The 15,383-nt window shown below is 34.8% G+C and overlaps 1 protein-coding gene across 1 annotated transcript in view; it reads right to left on the bottom strand.

The window, feature by feature from the left end:
• LOC119766616 (potassium voltage-gated channel protein Shaw-like) overlaps positions 1-15,383 on the bottom strand; it is a 174,846-nt gene that overhangs the window by 30,708 nt on the left and 128,755 nt on the right. Inside the window, exon 8 of the mRNA XM_038251566.1 lies at positions 1,982-2,278. Coding sequence (XP_038107494.1) covers positions 1,982-2,278 — 297 coding nt within the window. The remainder of the gene's footprint in view (positions 1-1,981; positions 2,279-15,383) is intronic.

Below are 15,383 nucleotides of genomic sequence, written 5' to 3'. Positions count from 1 at the left end.
TACACTTTTCTCTTGAAAATTAGACATTTTCAAATAAATATATTTCGTGTTTAAGGAAAAATAACCCTGAGATTTTTCTAACCGTTTAAATGCAAGCTGGTGCTTAAAATTTAGCTTCAGCCTTTTCGAGATATTTATGTTTTAAAATTTCATCTCTTTTTTACCTTTAAAGGGTTCCAATTTTTGAACCTTTAGTCTAAATTGACTTTTCAAGAAACGAAAATGTTTATTTTTTAGAGCTTTAAAAGTGCGCCGAATATCACTTTTAACTCGCTCTTAAAGTTTTTTCTGACTTGAAACTGATTTTCCCGGTTTGTTCAAATGCTTTCTTTAATTTTGGTTGCAGAAAGCATAGATTGCGAGATTAAATTTTGGTGCTTTTTGGAAGACATAAAAAATCCCCAAAATATTACTGAAAAGTTATAACTTTAAGAATCACCCTAGTCATGAATCACCCTCATTTAAAATCATATAAAAAGTTGCCCCTTTGCATTTGCAACAACTCTTTCGAAGACGCTCAAGCTCCAAAACTTCAATTTTTTCGGAAATTAATTTCCACTTTATTTTGCGATCTGGACCCATGTGCAATGCCTATGGATAATCAAGTCTGGGCTGTAAAGGCATTTTGAGATGGATTTTTTTGTTTTTTTTTCTATATTTTATATTTTTGTGCTCTATTTATTTCATTTAGTATCATGAATAATATTTCAAAAGGGCAGACTAGTAGTTCAAATTTGAATTATGGAAAGATGCAGAAAATTTTGCAATTTTTTTAAACAGAAAAAAATCGATTAATTTTTTTCCCGGCTTTAAAAATGGGGGCGATTTTTAGTGGCATTGAGTAAAAAAATAATAATATTAAATATGTAGGAAAAAGCCAATTTTGAAAAGATGCAAGTGGTTATGCTACACATGGCCAATAGGTAAAAGTACTTTAAATCTTTTTAAATTATAAATTAAATTTTTTCATTGATTTGTTACAATAACAACCTGGGTTTCCATGGGTTTCCATGCTCAAACTTGTACAGATTGGTCAGATTTGTAAATTACACCGTCGGAACTCTCCTGAGAACATCGGCCAATTTTCAGGTTATGGCCAATATTCAACCAAATGAGTTCCATCCTATTTTCAATTTTGTATTCCTGTTCCACCGAAAATCGGCAAAAAGTTTTTTGTGGTTGCTTTATGTGTAATTATAGTTATCATCTTTTTTTGTTTAAAAAAATGTCTGAAAAAACCGTTAAATGCCAATCTGAATCGATATTTATAACAAATAACTTACATTTTACATTCAGGTTATTTTTTGAACATTGAAACATATTTTTTTAAATAATTTTGAATTCAAAAGAAATACAATCGCATGTTAAATGGATTTAATGTTTAAAACAGAAAAAAAATGTTTTGTAAATGTTTCCCACAAAATTAGTGGATGCATGGATTATGCTAGGAAAAAGGGGTTCAAAATTTAAAAATAATCCATAGTGCATAGTTTAACATTACAAAGGAAATGTTTTTAAATTTGTTTAACAAAAAAAAAATCGACCAATTAAGGAAGAAAATAGTTTGCATTTTCAACAGATTTTTGGATCTAATTGCTCAAATTGAAAGTTTAACATAAACAGATTTTTTTTTTCATTTTTAAATCACAATTAACTGAATTAACATGTTTTTAACCTTGTAAGCTGTCGGCTTCACGCAATTGCACTTACATGACACATTTCAATTCCCAACAATAAACAACAACGTCTCCTCTTCCAGAGTTGAGCTTGATTGATAGATCTTTCCGTGTCTACAAGACATTGAATTTCGGGTGGAGCATCCTCCAAGTGATTTATGTCCTTCGTGGGAGCACGTGATTTCCGTTTTTTTTTCGTTCACCCTTTTTTCGGGCTGTATTCCGAAGCTTGTCTGAGACCCCACCGAAAAAATCCTTGTTGACACGAAACAATTTGTCACACTTCCTGCCCTTAAGACTCTTACCTGCAGCTTCTCGGCGTAGTACACGAGGCTGGCGAAGACGACGATGCCCAGGACGAGAAAAAACACCAGCAGCGTGAGCTCCCGGGCCGAGGCCTTGAACGTGTGGATCAGAATCCGGAGGCCGGGTGAGTGGCGCGTCAGCTTGAACAGGCGCAATATCCGGACGATGGAGAACGCCTCGAGCAGGCCCGTCTGCTCACCCATCCGCTGGCACACGTCCGTGTAGAAGCTGAGCGTCGCGGCCAGGTCGATGATGTTGACCGGGGATCGGATGAACACGAAGATGTTGGGGGCGACCTGGAAGGACGGATGGGAAGGAAGGAAAGTCGAGATTGAGCAAATTTATTCTGCCAGTTTGCGAGCGCGAGTACACGTAATTTATGCAGCATCGTCGGGGGACATCCTCCGAGGGCTATTTCAACACAATTATGAATCTCGGAAATAAATTGTCCACTGATCATAGCAGGTTCTGCGGAAATCGCTGAATTGGCAGTGGGAAGATGATGTATTTATTTTTTTTCAAATTACATCTATAAGTTGCTTTATATGAGTGATCCCGGGCAGACGGTAATAACAAAATTCATGCCATTTCAATAACAAATTCTGTTAAAATAACAAAAAGTGTTATGAAATCTTCCTGAAAAATCCATTTTTGCATAATGGTTTAATAACGGTTTATGTTATCATAACAAAATTTGTTATTGGTCTGATATTGGTTGAAAGCCAAAACAACTTTGTAATAACATTTTTTGTTATGGAAGAATAACTCCAACTGTTATTGGGATGATCGGATTAGTTGCTAAAATAACAAAAATTAATAACAAAGATTTGTTCGAAGAATAACTAAAAATGTTATAAGTCTGTTATTACAATAACATTCCAATAACAAAAAAATCATAACGACGAATAACAAATCTTGTTATAAATAACGTAAAATGTTATTGGCCTAGTATTTTCAAATATCAAAAAATGTTATTCCCATGTTATTTCCGTCTGCTCGGGATTTTCATAATTTGTTAATTTTATATTTGTTTGTTTAATAGTAGTGATGAGTAATTTTGTAAGACAACGAACAATTATTTTATTTTTTTGATTCTTTTGAATTGGATGATACATTGCAAGTGGGTAATTCTCTACCAACTCACACGAAATCGGGAAAAGTTGCCCCGACCCCTCTTCGATTTGCGTGAAACTTTGTCCTAAGGGGTAACTTTTGTCCCTGATCACGAAACCGAGGTCCGTTTTTGATATCTCGTGACGGAGGGCGGTACGACCCTTCCATTTTTGAACATGCGAAAATGAGGTGTTTTCAATAATTTGCAGCCTGAAACGGTGATGAGATAGAATTTGGTGTCAAAGGACTTTTATGTAAAATTAGACGCCCGATTTGATGGCGTACTCAGAATTCGAAAAACGTATTTTCATCGAAAAAACACTAAAAGTTTTAAAATTCTCCATTTTCCGTTACTCGACTGTAAAATTTGGAACATGTCATTTTATGGGAAATTTAATGTACTTTTCGAATCTACATTGTCCCAGAAGGGTCATTTTTTCATTTAGAACAAAATTTTTCATTTTAAAATTTCGTGTTTTTTCTAACTTTGCAGGGTTATTTTTTAGAGTGTAACAATGTTTTACAAAGTTGTAGAGCAGACAATTACAAAAATTTTGATATATAGACATAAGGGGTTTGCTAATAAACATCACGAGTTATCGCGATTTTACGAAAAAAAGTTTTGAAAAAGTTACTTTTTGCGTTTCTCTTTGTTTCGTCGTCCGTGTCTGTCGCGGGTGACCATGAACGGCCATGATCGATGACGACCAACTTTTTCAAAACTTTTTTTCGTAGAATCGCGATAACTCGTGATGTTTATTAGCAAACCCCTTATGTCTATATATCAAAATTTTTGTAATTGTCTGCTCTACAACTTTGTAAAACATTGTTACACTCTAAAAAATAACCCTGCAAAGTTAGAAAAAACACGAAATTTTAAAATGAAAAATTTTGTTCTAAATGAAAAAATGACCCTTCTGGGACAATGTAGATTCGAAAAGTACATTAAATTTCCCATAAAATGACATGTTCCAAAATTTTTTACAGTCGAGTAACGGAAAATGGGAGAATTTTTAAAACTTTTTTAGTGTTTTTTTCGATGAAAAATAGGTTTTTTCGGAATTCTGAGTACGCCATCAAATCGGGCGTCTAATTTTACATAAAAGTCCCTTTGACACCAAATTTCTATCTCATCACCGTTTCAGGCTGCAAATTATTGAAAAACACCTCTTTTTTCACATGTTCAAAAATGGAAGGGGTCGTACCGCCCCTCCGTCACGAGATATCAAAAAACGGACCTCGGATTCGTGATCAGGGACTAAAGTTACCCCTTAGGACAAAGTTTCACGCAAATCGAAGAGGGGTCGGGGCAACTGCTGTGTGAGTTGGCGGAGAATTACCCAAGTACTTTTTTTTGTATGACCAATGAAGTCATTTTGCAACATGTGATCGATCATACAAATTTGAATTCAATTAGTATCTTGAAACCAGATTAACTGAACGATTTGCTGTCTTCGACAGAGTTAACTGTAAGTATTGTTTATGACATCTTTTAAAAATTGTTGAAAAACATTACATACTTTTTTTTAATTCGACTTTTCTCACAAAAAGTGGATTGCGCAAATCAAACATTAAGCATAAGCATAGGTGCCCACCCGCAGTTGCTACTCCGTTATTGACCAGGACCTCCAGAAGTTACATCCACGAGCCGTGGAAGATAAGTGGGAGCTATCTTTCCTCGCTTCGCAACTTCTCAAAGGCCCCTATCATGCTGATCAATACCGGCGCCGGCCACGACCAGTGGTAGGGTCACGGGGAAGTGGATGGGAATGTTAGTCCGATACTTGAGTGATAGAGACCGCCCAATCGACTGCTTCTCCGACAAAGTATCACATGAGTTTTGAGGGGGTTAGTAGATGGGTATGAGGTCAGGATTCACGAGTGGCAGTGATGTGACCATGAGCATTTTGTTTATCGGTTGAAATTTTAAATCTTAGGCAGCCGGCTGCGGAAAGATAAATAATTGATTATTTAAAAAGTTTGTTTTAATCGAACGCGTGCCAACCGAGCGGTAGTGCTATGGGCTGGACTTATCAGTATATTTTTACTGTTGGTACAATTAAGATAACGTGAGCAAATGTCAAAAATAGTAGATGAGTTAATACTAAAGCTGCCAGTTGGAATAAATTATTACGATCAACGAATATAAACGAAAAGAAAACAGGACACCACGTAACCGATTGTAATGAAATTAAAACAATAACTTAAACGAACTTAACTGGTGGCGTGCCTTCCTATCAACGATGATAAAAGAAGGACTTATAAATTTAAAATATAAAAAGACTCCAAAAAATACGTTGCATAGTAACCGCGAAGTCCCGCTACTCACAATCGAATCCGAAAGATAGCTATCTAGAATTTTAAATATAGTATTAATTCGACCGCGATCCTCCAGAAATTCTTCGTCGGCGTGTCTTCCGATCAACGGTGATGTAAGAAGGGCTTTATTCATTAAAATGATTTTATATCATAAGCCTTAAAACATATTCGTCGGCGTGCCTTCCGATCATCGATTATATAGAAAGGACTTAATCCAGCAATACGACTTGCTTGTCTCGAAAAAAAAAGAATTCGGATCGTTTCTATCGAAAACTATGTAAAGAGAACAAAAATAAACTCATTGGCCAACGAACGCGCGAACTAAAAATAAAGAAAAAAGAAGAAGAAGAAGAAGAAGAAGACCAATCACCCCATGCACACAAATAGCGACACAAAAGAGATGGACAATAACACGAAAAAACAGGACTGCGCGTCCACACAGGCACCGCACTCGATTGCGCAAATCAAACATTTTTTCGAAAATCTTATATTATGAAATGTTTTAGATGACAAAAAATGTGATTTTTTTAAATATGACCGTGGTCAAAATTTATTTGGCAGTGTTGTCAATTTTTCAAAAAAAATCTAGAGTTTTTTAAAGACATGGGAAATTATTTTTGAGTTCTTTCATGATGAAAAATCAAATTTGTAAACGAGTCATTTGAAAATTTTGAAATAATTTCTTAAATTTATTTGGCGATGTAGAGAAAATCTCGTTTTTCATGTTTAGTTTACTTTCAGATTTATTTCGATCTGATTTACTGATCTCTTCAAATATAAATGCTTCAACAGATAGTTAAGCTTGGTCATTACTTTTTCAGATGAAAAACGAGGTTGTTGACAATTCAATTATAGAGATTTGATATCGATAGATTTATCGTCATCATCGAAACGATAATGATTATCTATCGTTATCATTATCATTTTTGAAATAAATTCTTATCCTAACAAATCATTTCAAATTTTCATTGCTTTCACTCGGAATTTGTATTTTTGATAAAGTATAATTTCTCAAAAAAATAAACAAAATACCATATTTTTTGGAAGTTGTCATCAATCTTAGTTTAATTGGGTTTGAGTTTTATTAGAGTTTTTTTTAATTTTTGCAAAGTATTCAAATCTTTACAAAAGACCGTATCATTTTGAAAAGTACTCAAACTTTCATAATTTGCAATATGGGTATCAAACGAAGCAAAATTGTGTATGAGTTTTCGCTGTATACATTTTTTTATTTTATAAAATACTCAAATATTAAAAATTTACCGTTTTTTTTATAAAATACTCGAAATTTCATAATTTGCAATATGGTTACCATTCGAAATTATTTTTTTCATGAATTTTCACTTTATTAGAGGTTTGTTTGTTTAATACTCTTGTTTACACAAAATACCGTATTTAAAAAAAAAATCAAATTTCATTGATAATAATGACATTTCCAAAATATGGTATTCTGTGAAATTTTAGTGAGTTAAAACAAAAAATAGTTTAGTGAAAATATGCAACATGCAAAATTTCGCTTTGTTGGATACTAACATTGCAAAGTATGGATATTGTAGCGTTTTCAAAAAAGTACGGTAATTTGTGAGTTTTGTTTCAAAACATTTAAATAAATAAAAAATGCCTACATAATTTCGCTTCGTTTGACACTCATATTGCAATTTATGAAAAATGCGAGTATTTTCTGTAAGGCGTCATCCATAAAGTATGTCACGCTAAAATGGCCAAAATTAACCCCCCCACTTTGTAACACAAGGTTGAACCCCCTTCAAAAAGTACGTCACATTTTGCCAGGCCCCGCTACCTTGTTTTCGATGGAATTTTTTTATTGTTTTTATATCTTAAAACTCTCATAATTTTGGCATTTTTTGCATTTTTAATATAAAAAAAATAAGTTAAATTATTCTAACTATTCATTTTTTAGCATAAACATTGCGATAAAAAAACGATATAAATAATAGTAAGCAAACAATTTTAGAAAAGAGGATTTAATTTAATTGTGTACATTTCAAATTAATATTATGCAATCATTGAAAAGCCTAGCGTGACGTTCTAATCTTGCAAACGCCCCCTACCCCCTTCGTCACATCTTGTCACACCTTGGGTAACCCCCTCCCCCTAAGAGCGTACGTACTTTATGGATGACGCCTAAAACAGCTTTTTATTGAAATCTGAGCATTTCACAAGGAAATAAAAATAAAGCGAAAATGAAAAAAATGGAGTACTGTAGACGAATACGGTAATTTGAAAAGATACAATTTTGTGAAAATTTAAGAATTCCACAAAAAAAGTTAAGTAAATAGAGGTTATAAATAAAAAAGTGATAATGTATACAAAATACATATTGCAAATTATTAAAAAAAATCGGTATTTAAAAAAAACACGGTACTTTGTAAAAATTTAGTGTTTCACTAAAGAACCTGTAAAAGTTCCAATGTTTGTAACATTTTTGAATTTCACTTGCGTATTGCAAATCTTGAAAATTTTAGTAGTTTCGAAGAAATGTGGTATTTTGTGAAAATTTTAGTATTTTGCAAAATAAAACTCTGATAAAGTGAAAATGCAAATTATGAATATTTGAGTATTGTAGGAAAAATAATTATGCTGTGAAAAATTGAGAATTTCACTAAACAAAATTCATAGTGATAGCATTATAAATTCAACTTGATATGGTCTAATTAAGTCAATTATAAGACATTAACAAATGAGCTATTTTTCATAGATTTATCGTTCCGGCGATAATGTAGCAGTCCACTTGATAAAAAAGTAACGTCATCAACAAAAAAAAATGATCCTGAGATTGTACTTGTTTTAATCAAGAATTTTTTAAAATGGTAATTTTGCGCATCCATTTTTGAGTGTGATTGGTCAAATAAAAATGGGTTGTTACTTTTTAAGCAATACAAAAAAAAACATTTCCCAAGACACAAAATCAATCAGCAATTCCGTTCACAAGATATAGATTTATGAATATTTTAATGGATTTTTTTTTTCATGGAAAGCGACCAAAATTGCATGCAAACTGAAAGAACTAGTTATGCAAAATGTCTTCTTCGGTTTTAGAAAAAGTACACATAAAAATTTGATCTTATTCAAAAAAATAAAATAAAAAATTCTAGAGAATTGCTCTATTTTTAAACACTTTTTAAATGGAGAAGATTCTAAATAAACATAAAATTTTGCAACACATGCCATTATTCTCGATCTATTAATCATTTTTAACTTTTTTAGTAATTCAAATTCAGATTGAAAAGGTTAGCAGCGTTGAAACCCCACGTGTGACCGAAAAACATAAAACAACAAATCAAGCAATCATGAAAGACCGCGGGAACTGTGAAGTGGCAAGCAAAGGGTAACTTTGTGGTCACTAAAGAGGGACGATAAATTTAAATAAAACAATTTGCCACTCATTCACCCCTTTTTTGTGGGTGTGGCTATAAAGCGAGAAGTCATTCGTTTGGTTAGGATTTTTCCCACTGACCGCATTTAGGGTGAAAGTCACACGTTTCAAGCGAACAAATTTTGTCGCATAAAAACACAGTCGTGTGACAACACATTGGTCCCCATCCCTTGTAGTTCAAAGACTCAAGCAGCGCAGGCAGAGTGATGTGAGGAACGTGCCCAGACCAAATGCCCTTTAAAATCATTACCCGGGGAAATGGTCACCGTCGCCGGATTGTCGTCCAGGGCGCACAGCAGGCAGATTCGTGGAGCCATGTCGTAGGTTTTGAAATGTGGTGACTTTTTTTTTGAGTTTTTGAGTTCTTAGCAAGAATTCCGAGTATTGAGATTTCCTGAAATTTGCTCAACTTCAAGCTCCTCCACTACAGTAGGTACACCCACACACACAGGTCGTAAAGCACGCAGTTTGACGACGCATAAAAGTTTCACCGGGGATCACTTCATCATCTGCTCGGGATGTTAATCCGGGTTTGTGTCGTCGTGTCACACGTGGTTGTTATCCCGCAAGACTCTCCAGGTACGAGTCGTAAAAGTGACTCCGGAATGACAGTTACGGCGCGTGAAGAAGACCGAAGACCTGCCCGAGAGCTGAGTTACGACATTGCTGAAGGGTGTGGGAGTGTGTGTGTGGTATAAACGATTTATGATTATTTTATGCTGCCGACGTCGGGACGAGGATTCACTTTTCGGAAGCTAGAAGATGTTCAGGTTCTGGATATGTAGAGGTATGGTAAAAGATAGGCAGATAAACGGGTTTTGCAAGCAGGGAAGATTTCGACAAACGACAGCCTGACTGGGGTTATTGAATTATTGAATTTTATGGTGATAGTTGCCGGCGGTGTGATGGGTTGAGGTGTATGCCAAGATGATAAAATTGGATTTCATCCGGATTTAATGGACTGAATTAGGTCTGGCAGTATATTTAAGAACACTATAAAATTATTCTGATGGGGCATTAGGTAATGCATTAAGATAAAATGGCAGAAATCCACCTTGATTTAGTTCTTCCGATTGTTGGAAACGAGTGTTGTTAGAAGTATTCCTTATCAACTTAATTACGACAATTAAAACATGGAATTAAAATCTTGCATTTTTTTTTATTTCATAGCTAACTTAGCAATAATACCAACTAATTTGCATTGCAATTTGCAAACTTTTTTTTTGCAAACTTTTAGACAAAACTACCTTTTCTGTATAATGCTCAAAGTTGTGTTAGGTCATGAATAAACCTCCACCCACAGAAGCCACTCAGGAGTCACAACCTCAAACGGGCAAAGTGTTGAATTGAGCCACCGCAAACACTAGTTAGTGACCATTGCAGATGGGATACCATCCCATGTTCAACAACTAAACCCCTCACACACACACACTCTGATAACAATCAACCATGCTAACGAGGTTGAACGATGTGGTTGACCTTTTCCGGGATTCAGTTGGGGGTGTTGTCTCAGTGACGGGGGGAGGTGTCATCTCTGAACTATGTGTTTTGTGTAGAAACCGGCGCGAGAGCGAGATGGAAACCACTTGACTTGGTATGATGAATTTAATGAACCTTAATTATAACCAACGCAGCAGCAGCATCGCACAAAAGGAGTCACCCCCTTGAAGTGTCTGTGGGGAAGGTCGGTCGCAGGATAGTAACCCCATATTCATTAGCTATAAATTCATTATGAGAATCGCTGGTGTTTGAGTGCATCATAATCACCACTCCCCCGAGCTCTCTTGTTCAGGGTGGTCGGTGAAGGAACAGTGAGTTTATCAAACTTGCAATGAATTGTGCTGAACGACGACGACGAGGCGTCACTAATGTGCCGTGGTGCCACCACCCACCACCATCATAATTAGTTTGGATTTATGGTCATGACCTGAATGGCCCTTCAAACGGATGATGACGGCTGAGTTGGTTTGAAGTACAGTGAATCAGCGTGCCATCGATATCGGTTCAATGGACACACACACGCGTGGGTCAACAAAGGATGCCACGGTGTTTGATAGAATAATGCAATAATGTCGGTGAAGATGATTGCATACATTTCATTGTGTACTGCGAGCTCTTGATTGGGCTTTGTTTTGAATAATTTAAATTTTGTAATTTAGTAAACCTGGATATCAACATGCAGGGTAAACAATTAATATGGCATTATTTTTGGAATTTTTCATTATTCCTCAATGAAAAAGTTTATTTCTTAGATAGATTATAAATTGATTAGATAAGATTATATAGATTATAATTAATCAAAACTGTTGCTCAGAGATATATAACATAAATTAATGATATTATTATTATTATCAATATAATCTAATATAATATAATCTTATTTAATCAATTTCTAATCTTCTAAATAAATAAACTTGTTCTTTGAGAAATAGTGAAAAATTTAAAAAAATGTACCATTTTAATTGTTAACCCTCCATGTTATGAGATTCAGTAGTATTTTTCAAACACTCAATAAGTTTTAAAAATTTTCCCATTTACCGTTACTTACTGTAAAATGTTTTGGAACATGTCATTTTTAGGAAATTTAATGTACTTTTCGGATCTACATTGACTTAGGGGGGTATTTTTTTCAATTTGAACAAATTTTTTCATTTTAAAATTTCGTGCTTTTTTCTAACTTTACAGGAATATTTTTTAGAGTAAATAAGGTTCTGCAAAGTTGTAGAGCAGACAATTACAAAAATTTTGATTTATAAACTTAAGTAGCTTGCTCATAAACATCACGAGTTATCGCGATTGTACGAAAAAAAAAAGTTTTGAAAAAAATACGCATGTTCAAAAATGAAAGGGGTCGTACCGCTCCTCCATCACGAGTTATCAAAAAACGGACCTCAGATTCGTGATCAGGGGCAAAAGTTACCCCTAAGGACTAAGTTTCACGCAAATAGAAGAGGAGTTGGGGCAACTTTTCCCGATGTCGTTTGAGTTGGTAGAGAATTACCCTATTATTTGAGCACAGTGCGATCGAAAAATTTAGTGTAGAGATCAGGGCTGCGGAGTCGAGTCATATTTCAAGTGACTCCGACTCCGGCTTTCTGAGTTAGGACGACTTCGACTCCGGCTCCGACTTTCCACAAATTGTTGACTCCGGCTCCGACTCCGACTCCGGCCTACCAACTCTAGCCGACTCCGTCTCCAGCTTTCCAAAAAAAATTTACTCCGGCTCCGACTCCGACTCCGACTCCAACACCTAATCTGTTTTTAAATATAAAAAAAACGCATTTTCACCAAAACAATTTTCTGAGTAAATTTGAATTTTGTTGTTTGAAAAATTGGAACATTTAATTTAACTACTTTAAATTTAAATTCATTTTTTTAAGTTAAGAAGCTAGCTACACTGATTTTCAACAATTTTTTTTTCAGCAAATTTTCATTTACTGAAAATTTTAGTAGTGCAGATTTCAGTAAATTTAAGAGAAATTGGTGTGCAGTAACTATCAAATTTACCCTGGTTTTGAAATAAACAATTTTCAAAGTTACTATTTTTAAAGCTTTTTTGAATTTATTTGAGAAGACGTACATGGACATTGTGTGATCCAGCCCAGTATACACTTGAAACATACAAATCATGAGAACATTCTAATATTCTAATTATTTGATTAAATTCAATTCTATCAATTATATCACCCCGATTTAAGGCATTTGCATATACGAGGCATAAGAGCATCGGTTTATCTGTATTAAAAAAAAAAAATTGCAACTTATTTTCGATATTTTTTGTCATTTTGACATGTTTTCAGCACGACACTTTGATTTGTTTTTATTTACATTCAAAATGAGCATGTCGATAATGTTTTAAAAACATAATTATTTTTGTTAAAAACTGATAGTGAGCTTTCCAATCACAATGAAAATGCTTCGAAAACATCATGGTATCTGATAAATATCTTAAACCAAAAAATAAATTAATCAAAAAAATGTCAACGCAGTACACGCAATTCAATGAATAATTTAAAAATACCAAGAAAATCGTAAATTATATTAAATTTTTTGACAACTCCGACTCTGGGTCTATCAGAAATTTACGACTCCGACTCTAGCTCATACAATTTAGCCAACTTCGACTCTGATTCCGACTCCAGCTATTAGAGTTTTGACGACTCCGACTCCGTCTCCGGCTTCAGGTCCCCAAAAAGACCCGACTCCACCAACTCCGGCTCCGACTCCGACTTCGACTCCACAGCACTGGTAGAGATTTAGTTTGGCTTTGTTTAATGTCATAAAAATCCAACTTCGGATAATCGAGTCTTATTCAACATCAAAAATAAACACCTTGTATTATTTTGTCTTTAAAATTGATTATTAAAAAACTGATTACTAAGCAAAGACGGTAAACCTCGTTGGATAAATGTACGACGCGTGCTGAAAAAATCTTCTTTATGCAACATATTGCATAAACTACTACTTTGAGATCCAATTTTGAAGGGTAGGTGACATAAAGTATAGAAAATATTGTGAAAGGCCTGAATTTTATTTAAAAATTGTTTTTTTGATTCAAAAAGTTGATTTGATCATACCAAGATTTTCCTTCCACATATTTCTCACCCAATGTCAAGGTCGCATGTTTCATCTCACCAGAACCGTCCAGTTCCCCTTCCCTTTCTTCGGACGACGACGGTTAAACAGACGAATGGGGCACCCCAAAGTGACAAGGTTTCAGGGCGCAAACGAATTGGAAAATTGAATGAAGCTCGTTTGCGCTGCTCCTCGGGGGGATGACCCTGGTATGTCTGCTTGTTCTTCTAGCACAAGATCGGAACCCGTGCAGGAATGTTTCCAGGGTTGGAATGCATGCATGGATCTCTGCTTGCAGTTGTTCAACTAACACAGTGATAAAGCCATATTTTATAGGAAAAACAACTTATAACAGTTTTCAACATGTTTATACTGTGCATGATGTTGATACCACGCTGTGAATGGAATTGTTCTTCGCCAAAAAATGAATAGAAGACGTACAATAGTTCGGGGAATGGAAATTGGCAAAGATCAAGAGTTGGAATTTTTCGGGAAACAGCCGGCGAAACAGAATGGGTGCAATATTTCCCATAAAGGAGGGTTTATGGGGCAAAGTGGGACGTGAGCAAGTTAGCCTTTTGAAATGTGAGCTTATCGCAGGGAGGAATGCAAGATTGCTTCCAAGCTCCAAGAAGTTGCTCTCCATTGTTCGCTTTGAAAGATAAGACCACTAGAGCTGGTGTTAGGGTAATATTAGAAGAAAAAAATCCATCGCAATTTGGCCTGATTGATTTGTTTTTTTTTTTGTGTTTTTTTACATATATTAATTACGACAATAATTATAAAATAAAACAAAATCAAATTTTGGCCAAGAACTCAACTGTGCCAACCCGGGTCACCACGACGATTCCCAAGAGTTTCAACTCGGTGCCATCAAGCTTATGGCTGTGGGTTTTATTGTCGCCCTATAGATGCCACCGGGTTGCTGCTGCTGCTGCATGTTTGCGGTCTTATGCTGTACCACCGCCATCGTCGTGTGCTGCATCCTCGAAGACCGACACCATCTGTTCTCTGGAAGGGTTGGTTGTTTAGCTGTGTGGCAGAATCTGCTGGCAAGCAGATTGCAGTTCCCAGACAGCCAGCATCGGGAAACAACGGAGAGAGAGATATTCATATCTATTTGTAAGATTACTTCGGTAAAGTTTTGGAGGATTTCTCTGTTGAATTGCAACTAGAATTACAAAATCAGTTAAAGATTAGAATTATTAAAAAAAAAACCTAACCTAACCTAACCTAACCTAACCTAACCTAACCTAACCTAACCTAACCTAACCTAACCTAACCTAACCTAACCTAACCTAACCTAACCTAACCTAACCTAACCTAACCTAACCTAACCTAACCTAACCTAACCTAACCTAACCTAACCTAACCTAACCTAACCTAACCTAACCTAACCTAACCTAACCTAACCTAACCTAACCTAACCTAACCTAACCTAACCTAACCTAACCTAACCTAACCTAACCTAACCTAACCTAACCTAACCTAACCTAACCTAACCTAACCTAACCTAACCTAACCTAACCTAACCTAACCTAACCTAACCTAACCTAACCTAACCTAACCTAACCTAACCTAACCTAACCTAACCTAACCTAACCTAACCTAACCTATTTTTTTTCGAAAATACTAAAATTTTCATAATTTGCAATTTCAAACGAACCGAAAATTTTTATCCTTTTTTTATTCAAGTATTATAGAAAAATACTAAAATTTTCACAAAATATTTTTTTTCCGAATAAACTCCAACTTCCATCATTTGCAATATAGTTATCAAACTAAGCGAAAATTTGTATGCTTTTTTATTGTATTTTTTCGAAATTAGTCATTTTTTTTTAAATTTGCAAAATACTACAAAAAATGCAAAATGGGTATCAAACGAAAGAACTATTGTATTTTTTTACATTATTAACGTATTTTTGTTAAATACTAAAATTTTCGCAAAATTTCGTATTTTTCGAAAATACACAATTTTTTTAATTTGCAATCTGGGT

This window comes from Culex quinquefasciatus, chromosome 2 (assembly GCF_015732765.1).
Source record: "Culex quinquefasciatus strain JHB chromosome 2, VPISU_Cqui_1.0_pri_paternal, whole genome shotgun sequence".
In the NCBI taxonomy this organism is placed as follows: Eukaryota; Metazoa; Arthropoda; class Insecta; order Diptera; family Culicidae; genus Culex; species Culex quinquefasciatus.
This window is presented reverse-complemented; position numbering and strand designations above follow the sequence as displayed.